The 25,083-nt window shown below is 39.7% G+C and overlaps 1 protein-coding gene and 1 long non-coding RNA gene across 2 annotated transcripts in view; both read left to right on the top strand.

Annotated features, from left to right (window-relative positions):
• The window catches only part of LOC309482593, a 141,527-nt gene that overhangs the window by 14,644 nt on the left and 101,800 nt on the right, over window positions 1-25,083 (top strand). The window lies entirely within an intron of this gene.
• Window positions 1-25,083, top strand: part of arhgap18 (Rho GTPase activating protein 18) — a 40,050-nt gene that overhangs the window by 9,362 nt on the left and 5,605 nt on the right. Inside the window, 7 exon segments of the mRNA XM_082147723.1 lie at window positions 9,861-10,069; window positions 15,134-15,369; window positions 17,973-18,033; window positions 20,753-20,901; window positions 21,948-22,083; window positions 22,086-22,112; window positions 22,267-22,433. Of these exon segments, the coding sequence (XP_082003849.1) occupies window positions 9,861-10,069; window positions 15,134-15,369; window positions 17,973-18,033; window positions 20,753-20,901; window positions 21,948-22,083; window positions 22,086-22,112; window positions 22,267-22,433 (985 nt within the window).

The raw sequence follows: 25,083 nt of genomic DNA, 5'->3' as shown, positions 1-25,083 counted from the left end.
ACAGAATAAACAAGTGCAATCGTAGCCTGGCCTTTATCGCTTTACCATTGACACGGATCATCTGCTCCTCTATGTCTGGTTTGAGAAGTAAAGCTGAGATTATGTGTGACGTAACATGTATGCTCTTATTATGCAATCTTTTAAATAAAAATATACAATAATAATAAACGTTATTTTCTAAAGCATCTTTAAAAGTAGCATCTCAAAGCGCTTCACAAGAATGAGATCCAATAAAACATACAATTATACAAACAATGCATTAATGAAAGTGTCATACAGACAAAGTAAAATAAAATTACAAAATAAAAGCATAATATCAAAAGTTCAACAAGCAAATAGAAAAATATAATAATTTCAAAATAATAGCGACCCTAAAAAAATAAGCTTTTAGGGACGATGTCATTGTGTTTTGTGTGCCTCTGAGAATTAGCTTTAACTTCTTCCTGCAGGAAGCAAAGAAACAAAAGTAGGCATGAAATAGTTTCCACTCATGCTGAGACTCGTGAACTCTCAGACGGCTGTGAGAGATAGTTTAACACTGAGTTGTGTTCGGGCATCTGATGTGCTGATGTGATAAACCATAACCTGAGCATCAAATATACACGTGTCTTTTCCCCAATCCTTCTCGAATAGTGTAAAGGTCCATCTACACGGTCCTGATGCATCAGCGTTCGGCTGTTCCTCCGATCCCGCTCTGACTCCTGAGCTTCTTGAGCCGTTCCCATGGAGACGCCAGCAGTGAGTCCCACAGGATCAGGAAACACAGCTCATAATCCACGGTTATTTCCCGAAGAGGAGTGTGTGTCGCGACGCTCACGCACGCTGAGATCATACCAGTCCCCAGAGGAACTTCTCTCCCAGTACATGCAGTTTATTATTGATCAAGTGTGGGCAAAATATGGCCTGTTAAAATTACAATCTTTTTCTTTATAAAACACAATGAAAATGTATTGTAATGATCATTTCTCATTTATTGAGAAACTGTAATTTAATTAGCTTCACACACATGCGTGAATATTAATACATGCATACTAGAATATAAATATAACACAGAAAAATGACATAACAGATGGAAAGTTAGAAATAGATCACCAATGTAATACTAGTTTCATTGCTTTGAACACCATAAACAGTGATTTTTGACACGTGTACTGAATGCATTATTGATACAAATTTCCTTATAACATAAAAAAAGATACAATAACAAACTAAAATAGAAAATAATGTCACTTAATGCGTGGATCTGATTAGTTAAACCGGCTCAGGATTTACTCCTGACCTCAAGTGTCTTATATACAAGTTTAACGTTCAAGTCAACGAAAGCAACAGATGCATATGAGCTGCACTTTATTAATCATCAGCTAATCAAGATCAGAGAGTGTTATAGAGGTCATATTATTATTATTACGTGGCTATGTGTGTTTCAGTAGCGCTGTCATCATCTACCATGGCTAAATGTCATACCAATGTTAAGTGAAAAGAGCACCTCATGAAAAACACACATACCAATAAAGTGGTACTTTAACACAAGTCATTTTAACCTGCATGTGCAATATTGTAGGGGTGTAACAATATATCTCAATACAAAACTGCAACAATATGTGTCGTGGACAGTGGCAATCTGTGTTATGGATAGTTCACCCCAAATAAAATTTACTGTGTGACAAAAAATGAAAGTTTACAGAGTTTTAGTGTCAGGACTACATTAAACTGCTATATATAGGCCTAATGTTGAATATAATGTATAATAATGCAATGGGGGCAGACGCGGCCTTACCTATGTTTCACCCGTTTCAATTGAAACAGGCCCCGCCCTCCAACAGACCAGCAAAATCCCATTTATTTTCTCCGTAGGATATTGATTTTCAGCCATAATGTCTAAACCGTCCACGGTAGATTGACCACGAGGTTGTGAAACGAAAGTTTCTGCACCTATAAAAGCCACAAGGTATGAAACATCCTTGTTATTTGCGATCTTCTGGAGAAATACTACACTACCCACAATTCTAAGCAAAACACTGACATTTCTGATTGGTCGAACTCGCGCCACGGTTACCATGGCGACGTTTAACGCCCCCGCGAACGGCTTAAGCGGTGCTGAAATAATGCGGAGCCCATCGTTATTTATGATAAGTTCGGTTCAGTGTCAGTCACTTTTTCTTCTTTGCTTTTGTTAAAGGGATACTCAACTTTTTTTGGAAATAGGCTCATTTTACAGCTCCCCCAGAGTTACACAGGTGAGTCTTATCGTTTTCGAATCCATTCAGCCAATCTCCTAGCCTGGTTAAAACCAGACCATTCTCAGTAGTAACTGAGTTATGGTCTGGCAAAGCTCCATAGACAAATCATTTCCAAAGGGGCGTCACCAATGGACGTCGCTCAAATGCCTCTCGGCGCAATTGGATAGACCTAAAACTCCAAAAACCAATCAGAGCGATCGTCATCGTGTAAAGCCATATGCTGCGTCCCAATTCGCCTAAGTTACACCACGCCATAAAAGTATGTACTCTTTTTGTGAAGAATATGTATTTACTTTTGAATGTGTAGCAAAAAAGTAGGCAACTTTGGGACATACTACTTCGTCATCTTTATCGTACGGATCTGTCGCGTGCGTCCTGTCACGTAAACTGCCCTGTCAATCATCTTGTCACAGTTAAAATCCTCTATTAAATCTAATTTAATTTCCTACCGTTTCGGAGAGAAATGTAGCAGCACGTTCATCTGCCAGTGGGTCTTTCATGGAGACTGTCCTCATGTGTTTGCAATTTGAATATAATAATGCGGCATTTAAAAGTTGGTGCGCTTCACCAACGGACGTCACTCAAATGCCTCTGGGCGCAACTGGATAGACCTAAAACCAATCAGAGCGATCGTCATCGTGTAAAGCCCGCCCCAACGTGTCTGATTGGTGCCGCGATTTCCACGGCATGGAAATGGCCTTGAATGAGCTCTTTGCCAGACTTACTTGCAGAGCAAATCTAAATTTGCCGGAAGTTGTCTGGGTTTTCCCAGGCTACCAATCTCCGGGTCTGGCGGTGCCACTTTTAGCATAGCTTAGCATAGATCATTGAATCGAACAAGACCATTAGCATCTCTCTCAAAAAAATGACCAAAGAGTTTCGATATTTTTCCTATATTTAAAACTTGACTCTTCTGTAGTTACATCGTGTACTAAGCAGGGTTATTATAGTTTTGCATTTTTCATTAGTTTTTATTTTTATTTCGTTTTGACTTTTTGTTTTCAAATTCAGTTTAGTTTTTAATTCATTTTTAAAGTGGGTTTTTTGAAAATGTTTAGTTTTTATTAGTTTTAGTCTTTGTTTTGTAATTTGGGTTATTTGTCAGGGGCAAGATTCAAAAAGGTCAGAAAAAGTATTGTGTAATAATAAATCAACAAAAACATCATACAATTTTAGAAAGAAATTCACACCCCATTGAAATTCCTTTTACAAAATCCACACGCCGTACCAAAAATCTACACATCTTCTATACAGAATTCACACCCTATACAAATACCACAGCTGTACAATTTTCACACCCTATACTAAATTTACCCTATACAGTCAATAGCCTAGGCCTACTCATCTGGATTGAAGCAGCAAACATTCAGTGTAAAAGTAAAAAAAATGACATAACATTATTTAATATTTGAATCACAGCTTATATAGTGTTTTGACATCGACAACCACAACCAAAAAGTGCATTTTACCTCAAACTTACGACTAGTTAACTTTCTAAAGAAGGCGCAATCGCTTCTCGGGTCGACATTAACACACTAATGAAAGACCTTGACAAAGACGAAAACTAAGGACATTTAGTTAGTTTTGCCAAACACACATTACAGTTTTAGTTAGTTATCGTTTTTTTTGTAATGCCTCGTTTTTATTTTTATTTCAGTTAACGACAATGTTTTTTTTCCCACCTAGTTTTCGTTTTTTCGTTCGTTTTCGTTAACGATTATAACCTTGGTACTAAGACCGACGGAAAATGTAAAGTTGCGATTTTCTAGGCTGATATGGCTAGGAACTATACTCTCATTCCTGCGTAATAATCAAGACACTTTGCTGCCGTACCATGAGTCCAGCAGGCGTAATGATATGACACAGCGCCTGAAAATAGTCCCCAGCTCGGTAACTTCCAACGTGACCGGGACTAAGTTTGTCTAACCTATTAGACCTATTTTCAGGCGCTGCTTCATATCATTACGCCTGCTGGACTCATGGTACGGCAGCAAAGTGTCTTGATTATTACGCAGGAATGAGAGTATAGTTCCTAGCCATATCAGCCTAGAAAATCGCAACTTTACATTTTCCGTCGGTCTTAGTCAAGTTTTAAATATAGGAAAAATATCGAAACTCTTTGGTCATTTTTTTGAGAGAGATGCTAATGGTCTTGTTCTAACTCAACTGTTTAACTCTGGGGGAGATGTAAAATGAGCCTATTTCCAAAAAAAGTGGAGTATCCCTTTAAATAATTCAAGTTGAGGGGATGTTTGAGCTGTTTTTTTTTTTTTAAGTCAGCCCAGACAGCTGAAAATATACTGCGCAAATCAATTAAGCAGTGAAGCTGCCCTGCGTGAAAGGGCGAGGCTTATTCCAACGTAAAACGCTGTATAATTGTATATAGTTTTAATCAAATAAGGTTGGATTAATTCTATGTTGAGCTGCGTGTTCATAATGCCAAATGTCTGATGTTAGCAGTAAAAAGTGGCCTACACCATTTTAAATATATCTAGTCGTCAGTGACAGAGTGCAAACATATTCATCTACAATAATTCAGTATTTTCATCTTCAGAATCATGAATATTGTTATTCTGGCGTCTCTATTGCCCTGTGCTTTGGGTTTCAGCACCAAGTCCAAGACTATTCATTTACACACACAATGTAACACAAAATCTAGCATTTTAATCAACAGTAAAATTTTGTTTTGTTTTGTTATCCTTTTATCATATATCTTGGAGTATCGCAGTAATATGGTATCGTGAGTTGAGTCTCGTGATATGTATTGAATCGTGACATGAGGGTATCGCTACACCCCTACAATACTGGTTCCCAATAAGTCCCATGATCCTACATATCCCATTTCTGTTTCCCTTTGAAATGCATCACATTATGCAGGTTCAGTGTGTTTCTCTCTCAGGAGTGTAACATGAAGGCACATGTTTAAGCTCGTCACGTCTCCAAGCCGCCGCATTCCTCCGCCACACTCCCGCTCATCATAGAAACGGCTCCCACTCCCACATAGCTTTTCTCCCTTTGACTGGACTCTGTAACCACCACCACCAGCCCGTCCCGTACTCGCACATCACCGCGAGGACACACAGTGTGTCAGTGTTTTGTCTGCTGTAGACTGCCTCTTTTGTTTGTCTATGCAAAATGAGAAAACAATGTGACTCTTGACCCTTTCTCTTTCTTTATCTGCTGTGTTTCAGCCTGACCTTTAGCACGTCGAGTCCAGCGAGAGACGAGCTCACTCCCCCGGTTCCCCTCAACACGAACCCTTGTTAATAGCTAAACCATGAACGCCAGCGTTTATGACCGAGGAAAGGTTGTTGATTTTCCCCCTTTTCATTTGAGAGCCGTGTATTTGCTATGAATGGTTTGAGATGCCACTATTGGCTGCTTGTGTGTGTATGACCGACTGCAAATGCAAATCACCTCAGCCAACGTGACGAAGAAGGGCGATTTGTTAAAGAGTAAATGTTTGATTTGTTCTGGCTGGATGTGGTGTCTTCATATTAAAGACCCCGTGAAGTCAGAAGTGTTAGTTGGCATATGCTAGTGTACTCTTAAATGTTGACTTAAGCAGCTTTTAGCAGATATTCTCAATGGAAATGAACTTCTTTCTCTTCTGAGAGTACAGACCAAAATCCAATCACATGCTCAATCAAACACTCGTTCTCCCATCAAATCATGTCCTTTAGTCCAGTCATTTTAAGCCAAAATGGGGGTCAACCTTGAACAAATTGCAACAGAATCAAACTCAACTGATTCTGTATCCTCAATATGTCCTGAGTAAGGAAAAAAAAAAGCCAGAAGAATCCCATCAGGGGAAAGTTTCGAAAAAGACCCAAATATATCCTATTCATACGCCTATACATTCTCTTTCTCACGTGAATAGGGTAAATATTTTAACCTTTAGATATCACCATGAAAATTACTGAGTTGATTACTTACATCAAGACAAACAAAAAATGTATTACAAGTTTTTTGAAATGGTTTGTTAACATGGACAAACGGTGCATAATCTAATTACGTATGCTAATTTGCATAAATACCACAACAGATCTAAACATTGGGTATAGCCAGGTGAACATGTCTTGTTGAATCTTGTTGACACATAACATTAAAATACTTAATGTTAAGGTCTCAATGGAACACATAGGCTACCCATGAGCATTAATGCATAGAGTCAGGAAGAAGTACTTTAGAAACCAGCCTTTATTAATTATTACTGCAGAGATGGGGTTTGGGGCTGGGTCCGTGGGACTGTTTCTGGGGGATGAGTCTGAGGGAAGAACAGGAGACAAGGGTAAGGAGAATGCAGAAGACTAAAGGTAGGCAAAATAAAAAGTGAATCCCCCAGAAACAGTCCCACGGACCCAGCCCCAAACCCCATCTCTGCAATAATAATTAATAAAGGCTGGTTCTTCCTGACTCTATGTATTAATGCTCATGGGTAGCCTATGTGTTCCATTCAGACCTTAACATTAAGTATTTTACTGTTATGTGTCAACAAGATTCAACAAGACATGTTCACCCGGCTTTACCCAATGATTAGATCTGTTGTGGCATTTATGCAAATTAGCACATACGTAATTAGATTATGCACCATTTGTCCATGTTAACAAACCATTTAAAAAAACTTGTAATACATTTTTTGTTTGTCTTGATGCAAGTAATCAACTCAGTAATTTTCATGGTGATATCTAAAGGTTAAAACTAAATTTAATTTTTTACACTGAGGTTTGTTAGTAAAATCTGTTGACTTTATCTATTTTTGCTGCATTATATGCCAATGGTTACAGTTTTGGGCGCATTATATGTCCTTCAGACATTGCTCTTTAAATATAATAAGTTACAGCTGTTTGAAAAATGACCCACATTTGGTTTTTGACCATTGAAAATGGGTAAAGTTCAACTAAAGGTTAGACTATATTTGGGTCTTTTTCGAAACTTCTTTCCCGAAACTGGGATTCTTCTGGGCTTTTTTTCCCCCTTACTCAGGACATATTGAGGATACAAAATCAGTTGAGTTTGCTTCTGTTGCAGTTTGTTCACCCTTTTTTCATGAAATGACTGGACTACTTCTCTATGAAACGGCCTTGAAACATGATTTGCTAGTTTCTGGTCAGTGATGTTATTTTAAAAAAAAAGGTCAAACCCTTTGATTTGAGAGTAAAGAGAAGTCGGCGCACTGCCACTACTGCTTCCAGTGAGTCACTTTATTGGACTGTACGACGTTTCGACCCGAAGGCCTTCGTCAGGTTCAGTCTTAAAGCAGCCGTGACCCAGAAACTGAAGATCTACTTTCTGCTTGATCACCGTTTTCCAGCGACTGCCCCCATTACAGCCTCAGTGAACTGAAATCTTTGGATACACGCCTGATCCGAGCCAGAAAACCGCTTGCCGACATCAAGTGTCTCGGATGTCCAGCAGGAGTGAAGAGTGCTGAGCTTTGAGCTTTTATTTATACCTTCATCCCGCGTCTGAGAGAGCTCTCTGTGCCCGTCCTGACCCAGAAACCAGGCAAACAATCAGCCTCACAATAGCATCTTTATTTCCTTGTTTTTTTGGGACTTCCTGTCCTGATCCCGTTGGCAGGATAAGCAGCGGGAGCTCTTCATTCCTGCTGTGTCATGCATCCAATGAGAAGAAAAGACTCAAAGCAGACTCCTATTCGGCACTTCTGTAGCATTTGCCCCCTGGAGTCCCTCTAGTCAAGGTTTCTCGCACCAAAACGTCCGTTTCCACTGTCAAACTTCTTAGTAGTGTTGTATATTGAAGTATATTCTTCAAAATATCTTCTTTTGTGTTCAGCAGAAAAAAAAAACTCATACAGGTTTGGAATAACTTGGAGAGTAAATGATGACAGATTTTTCATTTTTGGGTGAACTATCCCTTTAAGAGATGCAGAATAAGGCATTAATATGTGCTTTATAAGTACTAATAAGCAGCCAATATCCTAGATATATGCATGCTAATAAGCACTTCGTTAATAGAGAGAATTATACACTTAACTAAAGTGTTACCAATGATTTATAATAGAAATTTGCAGTCTTGGTGTTCAGTTCAGTGAGTGGTGAGTATCAATCATCACAATTATTATAAAGACTTTTCATAGGCACAATTTCCCTCATTAAAAATACATTTCCCTTCAACTCTTGTCGGACGCTGATGATTGAGTGAGCGAGTCCAGTGCAAACAGAGAAGTGCTCTTGTTGAAGCCCTGCTGTCTGTCACTGGTGTTGGAGAGCTGACTGTGAACAGGTTTGGGTTTCACCCATAGACTGTCTAAAAATATGGGCGTAGTGTCCGTGACGTCACCCATGGGTTTCTGAAGAGCATTTTTGAAGCCCAAAGTGGGCGGAGCCGGCCGTCGCCATCTTGGCCACACGTCACTCCCGGATAACCGAAAATGTGCAGCGAGGCGGATTAGCTGAGGGGACGTGACGCTAACACACAGCAGACAAACGGCTAGTAGTGATATCAGCGGCAATCCACCTGTCAATCAAGTGGCCACGCCCTTAATTATGCAGAACTTTAAAGGGATACTCCACCGTTTTTTCATATTAAACTATGTTATTCCCTAAACTAAGACGAGTTGATACATACCTCTCTCGTCTCAGTGCGTGCGCTCAACCGCTCTGTCTTGCGGCGAAACTTTGTTAGCACTTAGCTTAGCCCAGTTCATTCAATATGGGCCAAGCAGAGAAGCTACCAAACACCTCCACGTTTTCCCTATTTAAATACAGTTACTCGCGTAGTGTAACTCGACCTAGGACGGTGACCCAAAACAAAACGTTGCGCTTTTCTAAGCGTGTAAAATGTATAACTATATTGTATGGCGGAATACCATAGCAAGTGCTTGTAAGCACTTCGACTTGGCGTAGTAATATCTTCACTCGTGAAAAATCCTCTCACCGGCCCCGCTCCCTCTAGTGAAGATATTACTGCGCCAAGTCGAAGTGCTTACAAGCACTTGCTATGGTATTCCGCCATACAATATAGTTATCCATTTTACACGCTTAGAAAAGCGCAACGTTTTGTTTTGGGTCACCGTCCTAGGTCGAGTTACACTACGCGAGTAACTGTATTTAAATAGGGAAAACGTGGAGGTGTTTGGTAGCTTCTCTGCTTGGCCCATATTGAATGAACTGGGCTAAGCTAAGTGCTAACAAAGTTTCGCCGCAAGACAGAGCGGTTGAGCACACGCACTGAGACGAGAGAGGTATGTATCGACTCATCTTAGTTAAGGGAATAACATAGTTTAATATGAAAAATCGGTGGAGTATCCCTTTAAGGCTTAATATAATTTAAACGGATGAGTTATAAAAAAAAATCACCCCTCTCACAGTCGTCATGAAGGGCTAAATTAGCTATAGACCAAAAACTCTTTTTGCACCAGGCTGTAAACATATTTATTTTCTGCTGTAAAGTTGGGCAATTTAACATGGAGGTCTATGGGATTGACTCTCTTTTGCAGCCGGTCTCTAGTGGCCAGTCGATGAACTGCAGTTTAAGTCACTTTCGTGCTGGTTTCGAGAGCGAGACATGAAGGTTGCCGCTTGGTTTCACCCAAGGTCTGAACATTAATGATTTGGTTTATTTGACATCTGTCTCTTCTCTGTGTCGATGCAGCCGCAAAACCGGTCAGTACAATGTCCAGAGGAGCAAAGGCCCCGCGGCGGCCCCGGGGTCGGGCCCCGGCAAGGCCCCGTACCAGCGCTGCAGCTCGCAGGACTCTCTGGATGAGCAGGTCATGGTGGACTACTTTAAAGAGCTGGAGATCATCCAGCGCAGTGGAGACGCTGAGACGCAGGAGGACGAGCAGCTGAAGGTGGCTGACGGTGAGAGCACTACGCAGTCTTGCACCATTGTCCTTTTTTATTTAGTATTTTTTCATGACATTGAAACTAAACAATGTTTAGTTTTTTTTGCATTCACCAATCAATTTTTAGGTTTCAGGATTTTTTTTTAACTAAACTTTTTTTAAAGATGATTCTCAACTATGCCATGAAAGATAAAACTGAATGAATTGATTTTACCATTTTATTTTATGCAATATGTGTGTAAAATGGCCATACATGGGTTTTCCCATTCAATACACTATCTAATTTGCTTATCAATGTGTCCTTAGGGCAACATGCAATGAAAAAAGAAGTGTAATAATGGGAGTAATAGTTGGCAACATTTTCATAATAATATCTAATATTTCATAGGAATATTGTTATTTAATTTCTTTCCCTATTCACTCCCAAAAATGCCTGATAAACATGATGTACATGCTTGATGTACAGTCCTCTACAGTGGACATCAGTGCCCTGTTCTGTAACAGAAAGTCATATTTTGATTAGAAACCCCATAACATTTTCCTGAGATGTTGATTTATACCAATAAACAATTTTGAAAATGAATCCGATTTAAAATTTTAATCACAATATATTGTCATATTTCCATAAGAGTGCTACATTTGATCACTAAATTAATGTCAGTCATTTTTAAAGACCAAGCAGAAGTTAAACTCCCAAGCATTTGGTATCTGAAAAGCACTGAATGCTCTTAACAGGACATCCCGACTGAGCACTGTGACATGTACTCAACTCTGGACAGTGGGTTCCAGGAGCTTAATTATATAATTGTTAATGCGGATTAGCTATACTGTGTTGAGAATGATGACAAACCACGTCCTCACGAGCCAAGTTTCCATCCGCCTATTTTTATGTGAACTTTGGGATCTCGCATAAAAAAAACACTGGATGGAAATGCATAAATTCAAAAAATTGTGCGCTCAATTGAGATAAGAATACATGCACATAAACTATGATGAGAACCGAATAAATCCCTCGGTGCGCATTATAAAAAAAGTCATGTGACTTTACAACTGGACCAACCACTGGACCATAACTGGACCATAACTGGACCAACCATTGGACCATAACCGGACCAACCACTGGACCATAACTGGACCAACCATTGGACCATAACTGGACCAACCACTGGACCATAACTGGACCAACCATTGGACCATAACTGGACCATAACTGGACCAACCACTGGACCATATCTGGACCAACCATTGGACCATAACTGGACCAACCATTGGACCATAACTGGACCATAAATGGACCAACCATTGGACCATAACTGGACCAACCAATGGACCATAACTGGACCAACCATTAGACCATAGCTGGACCATAACTGGACCAACCACTGGACCATAACTGGACCAACCATTGGACCATAACTGGACCAACCATTGGACCATAACTGGACCATAAATGGACCAACCATTGGACCATAACTGGATCATAACTGGACCAACCACTGGACCATAACTGGACCAACCATTGGACCATAGCTGGACCATAACTGGACCAACCACTGGCCCATAACTGGACCAACCATTGGACCAACCACTGGACCAACCATTGGACCATAACTGGACCAACCATTGGACCATAACTGGACCAACCATTGGACCATAACTGAACCATAACTGGACCAACCATTGGACCATAACTGGACCAACCATTGGACCGATCTCGTTTCACAGTATGTGGAAAGGTTGTTTTGCTCATTCTGAAATGCCTGAACCAAAGTCTGTTGTCAAATGATCGCATCATCATTATTTTATTTTTACACTGAGGTCTGTTAGTAAAATCTGTTGACTTTAGCTATTTTTGCTGCATTATATGCCAATGGTTACAGTTTTGGGCGCATTATTTGTCCTTCAGACATTGCTCTTTAAATATAATAAGTATCAGCTGTTTGAAAAATGACCCACATCTGGTTTTTGACCATTGAAAATGGGTAAAGTTCAACAATTTACTCATGGAGTCACATTTAGATCCACATTTCTCTGGAAATGAACAATATTGGGCCTTAAAATGAACATACCAAGAGAAAAGTTTATTAAGAACCAATATCTAAAAGGATATTAAGATATCTTAAACACTTCTTGAGTTATAGGTATGCAGACTTTGGGGTTAAAAAGTTTCCCCATTTTTGTACTGTCACTGTTGGCATATAATGCAACAAAGATTGCTGAAGTCATCAGATTTCACTAACGGACCTACCAGTCTCTGTGTAGAAACAAAATAATGATGTTGCCATCTTTCTAAAGTCATTTTACCCTGCTGTGATTTGGCTCCAAATCTCAGGTCAAATTGATCATTTTGACTCCCCTCTGAAATATTACATTCAATAAATATTAATTCATGACATTTAATATTTTGCCCTTTATCATTTATCACAGCAAAACATATGAACAAAATAAAAGATTTGAGCTGGGGAAGTTTCTGAAATTAGTTTGAATTGAGTTAACTTAAATCGTCTGGATTCAGTCTGTGTTTCTGAGCCTCTGTTTGTGGATTAAACTCGACAGATCTTGTTCAAACCCTTGGTGAGTCATTCACAACATTATTTTGTGTTGCTAAGCTCCAACGTAAAAGTCTTTATTGCAAAATATTGTGATGACAAATGGGTTCTTGTACATTTTCAACATATTTTCTGCTGAGTTCAGCATGCTATGCGAAGCAAGATTAAAACATGACTTGCACTTGCGCTTCTGCCAGACTGCTGGCACACGTGAACACTGCCAGCCGGTCCCTGGATCCTGGGGAAGTGTTGAACGTCATATTAAAGGGGTGGTATAATGCCCTTTTCACAAGATGTAAAATAAGTCTCTGATGTCCCCAGACATGTGAGAAGTTTTAGCTCAAAATACCCCACAGATATTTTTATATAGCATGTTAAAGTTGTCACTTTTTGAGGGTGAGCAAAAACGCACCGTTTTGTGTCGGTTCCTTTAAATGCAAATGAGCTGCGGCTCCCAGCACAGGGGGCGGAGCTTCAATAGCTTGCACTCACACACACACATGCACTGAAAATGTAAAAAACGTTTAGCCTTTTATGTTCAATCCGGATTCAGACAATTATGGAGAGACTCAAGAAGAAGTGACAACATGTAGAAGCAACAGGACATTTCTGAATGGTTAGTTGATGAATTTATGTAGCTTATGTGTAGTTATCTTCTAGTCATTGATTAGCATATTCTGTCTTGATAATCTATAAATCATGTTCCCGGGGGCGGGGTTTATGCAAATTTTAGGGTTAGTGATGTCACTAACCCGTGAGGAAGCTCGTGTAGTCTCTACCAGCCGTTTGTTGTAGTCCTTAAAAAGCGATTTCTTTAAAAGCAAATATCTCCCTTTGCTCTGAACTTTGAGCGTTGTAACTTTGCAGATGTTGTTTATGCTCAAACAGCAACATTACACACTAACTAGAGTTAGAAAAGTGAAATCATAATCAACCACACATTTAAATGTCTTACATTCTCTTTTACCTTTAAATAGAAGGCCGTAAAACGTCTTAGAAATCTTGACCAGCATAGAGAGCAGTCGTGTTGTGGGCTCTGAGATGATGTGCATTTCAAAATTAGATGGACTGAAATTAGATCTGTCATTTTAAAAATAGAAATAGAGCATTCACATTGTCTAAATGTCATACCACAAGTTAACATTTTCTAAAATTCTTTCAATTTGTCATGATTTGACTCCAGCACACAGCGACGTGTTTAATATATTCTACGTTTTACATTGTTTTTTTTGTTGCTCAAGGCAGTGTATTTGTGGCATTGTTTGTTTATATTCCTCCATGTTTAAGGACAATAGGCGTATCTTACAGGAAGAACCCACAATTAAAACCACAGACGGAGATCGTGGTGTACGATCAGCAGGAATTGTTTGGCCCCGAAAGGAACCGCAAACTGTGACTTCCTCAACTCCTGTGAGCGTCTGCATTGTGAAGTTACCGGAAGAGGAAGATACTTCTGTTTCCTCTCAGAGCTAAATTAACGTCTTCCTCCTCACCACGGCTGTGATGAACATAACACATTGTGACACATATATGTCATTTATCCTGTGTGATTCATAAAAGGTGTTAAATCACTGAGGAAAATAACAAGAATGATGGCCTTTAGTTCAGCTGATAGAGTGTGTCAACATGAATCCCAGAACACCTGGCTGTATTTCACTCGGTGTCAGAGATCTCCAGGCCATATAGACTGTAAAAGAAGATGGACGACGCTCCTTCACTCTCTTCCATTGTAGAAAAGTGAAGCCAGTGTGGTGAACAAATGAGTCCTACTGAAGAGATGAGTCCGAGCTTAGGACCCAAGCAATCCGATTGGTTCAAAGCACGTTTTATGGGTAATCGCTTTAGTGCCTGGTTACAAATCATACAAAATAACGAATCATTAATGTATTTTAACTTATATGTTTCATATACTAGTATTTAACCGAAGCTATAGATTGTGAAATTAAACATTTCTCGTTGTTAGTGTTTTTAAAAAATGTTTTAATAAACAACATATTTGAGCTTCAAACAACTACATTCTCGACTGAGAAACTCTTAAAACTACATTTCGTGACACAATAACAGTCGTATTTTTAAATTTCGCGGTCTTTCTCCTCTGCTATTGACGCAACTTGAGATTTTAAATATTAGCTATAGAATATATATACAATTTACATATACAATATACAATTTAATTTAATCTTACCTTTTATATAGCAGCGGGATTTAGCATTCTACATAAAGCTACCACATTATAACACTAAAACAGCTCACGTTAGCTGCAAGTTGTCGCGAGAACAGATTTAGATCAGGCATACTACTGGCATACTAATGGGGGTCCTTAAAAATAATCTAAAATGTTAGAAAACATCTTTGGAAAACATTTTTTTGAAGTGTAATTTGATTTAGTTTGCCTCACGTCCATTAGACTTCATGAGGAGGGCAGGGTTTATGAGCTATACTGGGACCAGCCACCAGGGGGCGATCGAGACGCTTTAGCATCACTTTCCAGCACTTGGTCCAGGCTTATCTTCTTCTCTTCTGTCCTGCAGAGGGGGAGCAGGAGGAGGCGTGGCTGATGGAGGCGGGGCTAGCGACGCTGTTCGACGAATCGGCTTCAGGCGGTGAGGACAGCATCGCTCTGCTGTCGACTCTGACCCGAACGCAAGCGGCCGCCGTGGAGAGGCGCGTGGAAACGCTCAAACAGACGCTACGCAAGCGGAACAAACCATATACTGTCCCAGATGTCCGAGAGATCTTTAAACCATCACCGGATTCACAAAGTAAAGTAAGAAAACGCTGCACACTAGTGCTGTTCCTGCCCCTAATACAGGAGGTCATGTGTGAATGAATGACCATCCGTCTAGAACAAAGATATATGAACGCATTCCGGTTTCAATGTAATTTAGCTTTCTGAACAGCATCTACAGTATGACCACAGGTTTTCCTGCTTGAATGTTGATTATTTTCCTCATATTCTCCATTGTTGCGGCTCCTCTCTTCCCAGTCTGTCAGTAACGCTCTGTTTAGTTCCTGTCTCTATGAAGCCCCTTCTTCTGAAAAGCACACTGTGCTCTGATTGGTCGGCTGGAGCAGTGTGTTGTGATTGGTCGAGAGCTTCGAGTGTGTTTGGGAAATGTCCCGCCTCTTACCAGTTTAACACACTACTAGCTGACTAAAACAGGCCCCGCCCCTTTATTCTCCGTATTAATTATTATAATGAGGAATATTGTGGCGTGTTCGTTCCCGGAAGAAAAGACTACAATAGAGGCGTTTCAGAAACACTGATATAGAGAATAACTCTCGTTTTCATGCTCAAATAGCAACATTTAAAGAAAAATGTAACTTGCACTAGTGTAAATGATGAAGAGCTTTTTTCTTATCTCCGTTAGATGCATAAACCAGTTACCAACCAATGATTGGCTTGACTGGGGTAAATGTAAGATCAGTGTGCCACTGTCCTGTGGTTATTAAAGACCAGTCTGCCTGTTTATTCTTCTCCCACATGGGTTTATCCAGTCTAAAGCATTGACATGTGATAAAGCTTCAGGATGAAGTTCATGCAGGACGTCCAACTACTGAGCAGAGCTTTCTGACATTTTTTTTTACAGGCTGTTAACAGTGTCACCAATTACACAGTAGTTATTAATAAACATTTCAGCAAAGTGTAATGAATAACTGAGAAAATTCCAGTTTGAAGGATCTGCGATGAACCACCGACGTCACTTATTGTGCCGTTTAGAGTAGTTTATTAAGGAAAGCCATAAGCGGTGATTTATGTTTCTGCTGGACGCTGCGCTAAATAATCCATATTAAAGGGGTGGTATAATGCCTTTCTCACAAGATGTAAAATAAGTCTCTGATGTCCCCAGAGTGTGTGTGAGAAGTTTTAGCTCAAAATACCCCACAGATATATTATATAGCATGTTAAAGTTGTCACTTCTTGAGGGTGAGAAAAAACGCACAGTTTTTGTGCTTGTTCCTTTAAATGCAAATGAGCTGCTGCTCCCGGCACAGGGGGCGGAGCTTCAAGAGCTTGTGTCCTTTTACCTCACACACACATGCACTGCAAATTTCAAAAACGTTTAGCCTTTTATGTTCAAACCGGAGTCAGACAATGATGGAGAGACTCAAGAAGAAGTGACAACATGTAGAAGCAACAGGACATTTCTGAATGATTAGTAGATGAATTTATGTAGCTTATGCATAGTATCTTCTAGTCACTGATTAGCATATTCTTTCTTGATAATCTATAAATCGTGTCAGGGGGTGGGGTTATGCAAATTCTAGTGTTGGTGATGTCACTAACCCGGGAGGAAGCTTGTGTAGTCTCTACCAGCCGTTTGTTGTAGTCCTTAAAAAGCAATTTCTGTAAAAGCAAATATCTCCCTTTGCTTTGAACTTTGAGCGTCGTAACTTTGCAGATGTTGTTTATGCTCAAACAGCAACATTACACACTAACTAAAGTTAGAAAAGTGAAATCATAATCAACCACCCCTTTAAAAAGTAATGGAAACAGCTCATGAACACGTTTATTTAATCAAGCAATGCCACAGATGCGTTCACTGAAGCAGAACTGCCACTGGAAATTAACCAAACTAACAAAAACGTAGACCTTATACGGTGAAGACACAAACTAGTGAGAAAATGCAGCATATCTTAAAATGAAACGATCTGAGTGAATGTGAGAATGGAGCGACATGAACAAAGCCTGATGATCATGTTCTCTGAGAAGATCCACACGCCAGCGAGATCATGTGACCGTCTGAAGAGAGCAGAGGTGGGGGACTCGTGACTCGAGTGGCAAATTTAAGGACATGTGACTTAAAAATAACAATGACTCGAGACTCAACTTGGATTTGAACTGCATGATTCGACAGTGACTTTCTAACAACTGAAATTGCGACATCCGTTGATAAACAAAATGTCTGTGTGATTGTACGATGATGCACTTCCATGACAAAGGAGAAGTAGGAACATAGGGAACACAAGAACATACAAACATAAACCTAACAATACGACATTTACTATAAAACTAATTCATGTTTATGCATCATACCTGTCAACTGTTTTACCTTCAGCTCTTATAATTGTTGTTATAATAAGTGTTATAATAGATAAATATTCATTAGCCGCTGAATTGACTCGACTTGCTTGGTGTCTTGAACATGTGACTTGCTCCAATCTCTGATAGAAAGAGTCACATGATCATGCCGCTGATTCACTGACTGCGTTATTCCCCTGAAAATGCCGGATCTGGGGTCGTACACTTCTGGATCCCTGTGTTTACTGCACATATATTGATGAACGAGTTTGTTTTGAACACAACACCACGCATGCTAACAGTTTGCTTCATTTTCTTTGTTGTTCGTCACTCTTTTTCTGACAAAGCAGGATGAGGCCGAATCCACACACAGAAGTGGGAGCAGTAAACTGGAAGTGGAAGGAATGGGTATGTGTCATGAGTTAAAGCTTGTGTTTCATTTCAAAATGCCTTTAACATTTAACTTCAGGGCAGAGGGAGTCGAGATGACAAAGACAGCAACATACACACACACACACACACACACATCCCAACACACACACACATCCCCACACACACACATACACACACACACACACACACACACACACACTCACACACACACACACACACACACACACACACACACACACACACACACACACACACACACACACACACACACACACACACACACTCACTCACTCACTCACTCACTCACTCACTCACTCACTCACTCACTCACTCACTCACTCACTCACTCACTCACTCACTCACTCACTCACTCACTCACTCACTCACTCACTCACTCACTCACTCACTCACTCACTCACTCACTCACTCACTCACTCACTCACTCACTCACTCACTCACTCACTCACTCACTCACTCACTCACTCACTCACTCACTCACTCACTCACTCACTCACTCACACACACACACATCCCCACACACACACATCCTCACTCACTCACTCACTCACTCACTCACTCACTCACTCACTCACTCACTCACTCACTCACTCACTCACTCACTCACTCACTCACTCACTCACTCACTCACTCACTCACTCACTCACTCACACACACACACATCCCCACACACACACATCCCCACACACACACATCCCCACACACACACATCCCCACACACACACATCCCCACACACACACATCCCCACACACACACACACACACACTCACACACATACACACACACACTCACAAAAATGCTGGAAAATCCATTCCTTTTGTCTTCTTGAAAGAAATGTAACGTTCAGCGTAACTAAAATGAAACATTTTGCTTTATATAAAACGTAACATTGTGTCTAATCACACACTCCTGTACATGCAGATTATAAAGGATTTTTTTTTCTGAATGTAATCGCCAGTAGACCAGTGGAAATAAACACGACAGAGGTGCTGTAAAGTCATTTCTCGTAAGCGTATGAGAATTTTGAAAGTCATTTTTAGTGCTGGGCTATCTTGTTTTACAGCGTTCATACTTTACCCTGGTTCAGTCCTGGCTGTCAGGTGGAGAGATTTCACTCTACGTTTGTAAACATTGGGTTAATATACAGTACAGGCCAAAAGTTTGGGGTCAGTAAGATTTGTAATGTTTTTAAAAGAAGTCTCTTCTGCTCACCAAGGCTGCATTTATTTGATAAAAAACTGTATTATTGTGAAATATTATGACAATTTTAAATGACTGTTTTCTATTTTTAATATATTTTAAAATGTAATTTATTCCTGTGATCAAAGCTGAATTTTCAGCATCATTACTCCAGTCTTCAGTGTCACATGATCCTTCACAAATCACTCTAATATGATGATTTGATGCTCAAGAAACATTCATTATTATTATCAGTGTTGATAACAGTTGTGTACACATTTTTTTTCAAAATTCTTTGATGAATAGAAAGTTCAAAAGAACAGCATTTATTTAAAATAGAATATTTTCTAACATTATAAATGTCTTTACTGTAACTTTTGATCAGTTTAACTCATCCTTGATGAATAAAAGTATTGATTTATTTTATTTATTTCCCCCAAAAATAAAATTACAATTCTTACTGACCCCAAACTTTTGACCGGTCGTGTTTAATGTTACAAAAGCTTTAGATCTCAGATTAATGCTGTTCTTTTGAACTTTCTATTCATCATAGAATCATGAAATAATAATGTAAAAAACTGTTTTCAATATTGATGATAATCATAAATGTTTCTTGATCATCAAATCATCATATTAGAGTGATTTCTGAAGGATCATGTGACACTGAAGACTGGAGTAATGATGCTGAACATTCAGCTTTGATCACAGGAATAAATTACACTTTACTGTATATTCACATAGAAAACAGCTGATTTACACTGGAATAATATTTCACAATATTACTGTTTTTGTTTGTATTTTTAATCAAATAAATGCAGCCTTGGTGAGCAGAAGAGACTTCTTTTAAAAACATAAAAAATCGTCCTGACCCCAAACTTTTGGCCTGTACTGTACTTATTGACAATGTTAATAACATCGGTTGAGGACACAACTTGTTTCAGATCTATGGAAAATGCTGCGTGTAAAAGTCAGCTTGAGTCTTAAATCATCTGAAACATGCTAACACAAATAGAAGGAAAACAGGAGAAAATTATAATGTTTTTCTAGGACTTTATAATTCATCACTGAAGGCGTTTCCCATCGTTCCTGAATCTAATCAGAGCATGTGAATATCTGTCCGACTTAAAATAGCGCACGAGACACTATTGAGTTAATGATTGGTTGTTGTCTGTCGCTAAACAACTCGCCGTGACGTTCTAGCTCTGCTTTTTTGACACTACTAATGCAGGGTTAAACGCAGCACTCTTTCACAGTTACAGGTGTGAGACGCTGTAATCAGACATCACCTGTTTAACCCATCAGGACATCGTCACTGTGGTAAAGTTGGTAAAACAACGACTGCCAAATAATGACATGTTTGATTGCTGGACTCTGACTAGCCTGATTTAGTTTAATCAGCAAAGAGTGACGTGAGATCACTGAAGTGTCACTCGAGGACGCCAGCACATCTGCACCCGTGTGTTTTTGCCCATAAATGTTTGTCATAGTTTCACACACACAGCATGAAATGTTATTGTGTGTTTATGGTTTGGTTAGGTAACGGGGCGGGGCCTGATGTTCCCGGGGGCGGAGCTGACGCCGAGACGGACATTAACCTGGAGGTGTCGTTCTCCGAGCAAGCGCTTATCTACAAAGAAGGGTTAAAGGTTACCCAGCCCCAGAGCGAGGCCGACGACAGGTTACCCGTGAGTCAAGCGCGTGTGTGTGTGTGTGTGAGTGTACTGGACCAGTGCAACTCACTCTGACTGGTTGCTTGAGGATAAAGTTTATATATTATATTTTTAGATTGCAAAAATGTCAAGTTAAAGATTTAAATCCACTCATGTGCATCTGTGCTCTTAGTGAGTGAAAGTGACCTCTGCTGGTCAGTCTGTGGAACTGCATCTCTTCCCTTTTCAAAAATCACTATTACTGTTATATTTACTTCTACGATCTGAACACTAACACTAGTATTAAAGGAATTTAAGAAATGTAATTTTCCTGATCATTTATTCCACCACCCCCCCCCCCCCCCCACCCCACGTTATCCAAGATGTTCATGTCTTTCTTTCTTCAGTCGAAAAGAAATGAAGGTTTTTGAGGAAAACATTCCAGGATTGTTCTCCATATAGTGTCTTCAATGGGGTCCAACGGGTCGAAGGTCCAGATGTGAGTTTCAGTGCAGCTTCAAAGTCTCGACACGATCCAGCCGAGGAATAAGAGTGATTACGTAATGTGTGTCGCATCGCAGAGCTAGTGCGAGACCAGCATTTGTGGTTAAGAAGTATATAAATATTTATTTTTGTTATATAAATGTTTATATAAAATGTCCACTGGTTTGTCTAGATAAGACTCTTATTCCTCGGCTGGATCGTGTCGAGACTTTGAAGCTGCACTGAAACTCACATCTGGACCTTCGACCCGTTGGACCCCATTGAAGACACTATATGGAGAACAATCCTGGAACGTTTTACTCAAAAACCTTCATTTCTTTTCGACTGAAGAAAGAAAGACATGAACATCATGGATGACGTGGGGGAGAGTAAATGATCAGGAAATATTAATTCTGAAGTGAACTAATCCTTTAAGTCTTAAAGATGTCGTCCTGTAGTGTTTGTGCTCCAGACATTAATGATTCCTCAAATCATGTGTCGTCAGTGATGGATGATCCCGCTAAATGAGGGGCCGAGGCATGTTTCTACTGCATCCCTTCATTCACTCGTTCTCTCGCTCCTCTTTCGGCCTGTCGCAGGATTTCCGAGTGTCTCAGGATAAGACGGGACAGACTAAAGTAGGCGATCTCTCCGCTGAGGACATGAAGAAAGTTCGCAGACTGGTCCTTATCGAGATGAGCGCTCTGTTCGACACGTGTGGAATCGAGGTGAAGGCCATAAAGCTCTCAAGGTCAAAGTGAGAGGTCAGTGCCTCTGATATGTGTGTAGGAAACATGAGAAAAGCTGTGTGACTCGAATATGAACTGATTATCCCTCGTCTAACTGCTAGTTGGTCAGACTAGTTCTGAATGCTATGTTTATGCAGCTGAATAAGAAATCTTGTTGTGTCATCCGTAGAGTCGGGTTTGTTTGGTGTTCCTCTCTCTACGCTCCTGGATCAAGACCAGCGGAGGATCCCAGGAACCAAAGTGCCTCTCATACTGCAGCATGTAAGAGAGCAGAGCCAGAACTATAACGGGACGCTAGCCGAGACAGGGCCGCTCATAACTCACCCTGACATCCCTTGAGATAAGAAACAATTCAGTTTAAGGTCCAATTATCACTATTAACTAGTATTAGCATGCATATTAGTAGCATATTGGCTGTTTATTAGTACTTATAAAGCACATATTAACCCTTTAGTACCTGAAGCTAAAATAGGTGTTTTTCACATATTTGGATTTTTTTTACTGTACAATGCTAAAACATTGTGCTATCTTCATGTGCAAGGTGTCATCTTTTTCAGAAAAAGATAAGCTTTCAACAAATTACAGTTATTGACCATTATTGTGTGTGTGGTGAGTTTGTAAATAGAATTTAAATAGACAAAAAAAAAAAAAAAACGAGAATAAATTTACTGATTTTTATTTCGAAAATAACAGAAAAAATCATGAACGAAAGAAACTAACACTTCAAAGTTGAAAAATGAACTATAATACATATATTCAAGTCTTTTTTGTGACATTGGGTTGCACAGTTCTCATTTAGGACACTTTTTTTCACACACACACACACACACACACACACACACACACACACACACACACACACACACACACACACACACACGCACACACACACACACGCACACACACACACACACACACGCACACACTACATGCTTAGATACGCGAAAGAGTAACGGCCATCCAAGTGTCATCCCAATCCCCTCTTCTGCTCTCTAACACTTCTTTCGCCGTGTATTTGTTTGTTTCTTTTATTATTTTATGCAATCCTACACACTCTAACCTGCCGCACTCGTATCTCTCTGTTCAAATCCTTCCTTCCCGCTCTGCCTGAAATCTGCTGTCATTTGCAGACGGAAAGCATGACATTACCGTAATGAGCCGTATGTTGTCTACTGTCAGGGGCAATTTGAATGGTTTTGATAGTACAAACGGTTGAAGAGTTACGGTCAAATGAATACAGCTTGCTGGTGTGTGTCGGCGACGACACAGCCGGGTCTAAAGGGTTAATGCCTTATTCTGCATGATCATATTCTACATCCATTAATCACCCAATACCGAAGCTTAACAACTACCTTACTAACTATTAATAAGCAGTAATCAGGAGTTTATTGAGGCAAAAGTCATAGTTAATAGTGAGAATTGGACCTTAAAGGGATAGTTCACTTTGAAATAAATTTTTGGTATGTTTTAGCTTACCTCAAGGGCATCCAGTAGTTTCAATTTTGATATTTTTAGGTCAAACCGTTCTTGTCTGTCAGTCATATAATGCAGGTCTATGGTCACTGTCTCAAAACACAAGCACAGAGTCCAAATTAAAACAATTCCCCGTCGTCCAAATTAAACAATTCCCCATCGTAAGTACACATTGATGGCCTAAGACACGAAACGAGCGGTTTGTGTGAGAAAACGAACAGTATTTATATCGTTTTTACCACTTATACGCAGCCATGTCCGAGTGATCTGATCTGACGTGTGCGCAGACTGGTGCATAGATATATACACACTAGATGTCGCCTTGTCTACAGCAGTTCATTGGAACGAATGTCTTTAAGGCGACATCTAGTGTATATATCTATGCACCAGTCTGCGCACACGTCAGATCAGATCACTCGGACATGGCTGTGTATAAGAGGTAAAAACGATATAAATACTGTTCGTTTTCTCACACAAACCGCTCGTTTCGTGGTCTTGCCATGATGAAAGCAGCTATCAGTGATACTGAACCCATTCCTGTGTTTGTAAGTATAGATGTTTTTTAATCAACTGCTCTGCTAGAAAGTGGTTGGCAGTTTTTAAAAGGGGCATTAGATACTACTTTAAAAAAATATTATTTTGATTATTGGGTTTATTGGAATAGATTATTACACATTATTTTTCGCATACTTTACATTATTGTAGCTCCTCTATTCCCGGTCTGTCTGAAACATGCTGATTTCTACAAAGCCTCTCTTTCCTATAAGCTCGGAGTGCTCTGATTGGCCAGCTGACCCTGTGCGTTGTGATTGGCCAAACACCTCAAGAAAATGCGCTGTGCACAAACAAACCTTTTGTTTGTACTGCCCAGGAACAGCTTTATAAATAAATCTTAACCTCTGATTAACCTCTGAAAGCAAAAAAGGGGTTTGCTTTCGCAGCCAAACTCACAGCGTCTCCACGACATGACAACAACACTTCAATTGACTGAAACCTTTCTTTGTATATGCCTTTGGGTGGGCATTATGCTGATATTTTACTATGTGATGTGTAAGTTTGAGGAAGTAATATCTGGACTTCGAGGCAGGTGTGGATTAGTGTTCTCTGTTAGATTGAATAAATCCCTTTGTGGGAGACCATGAGCTTTGTAACTTTGCAGATCGTATACATGCACAAACAGATACATTAAACACTACAGGAAAAGTAGAACATTAAAAAGCATCGGTAAGTCATGTCATAGTCATAGTCGTTTCGTAAATAATTAGTTAATCATTAATCACTTGTAAATGACTTGTAACGGAATTTACAAAACATACATAAAATGTTAGTATATCACTTGCTAATCATTTATGAATGTTTTGTAAATGATTAGTTCATCATTAACTAACCACTTATAAATTACTTACAACTGAACGTTATTATAAAGTGTTACCAAAGCGTCATATGACCCCTTTAAGCTCACACATTTCTCTCTCTGTCTCACAGGAGCCCAAGATGACTCGTTCTAAACTGA

The sequence above is a fragment of the Leuciscus leuciscus genome, assembly GCF_965113295.1.
Source record: "Leuciscus leuciscus genome assembly, chromosome: 19".
Lineage (NCBI taxonomy): Eukaryota > Metazoa > Chordata > Actinopteri > Cypriniformes > Leuciscidae > Leuciscus > Leuciscus leuciscus.
This window is presented reverse-complemented; position numbering and strand designations above follow the sequence as displayed.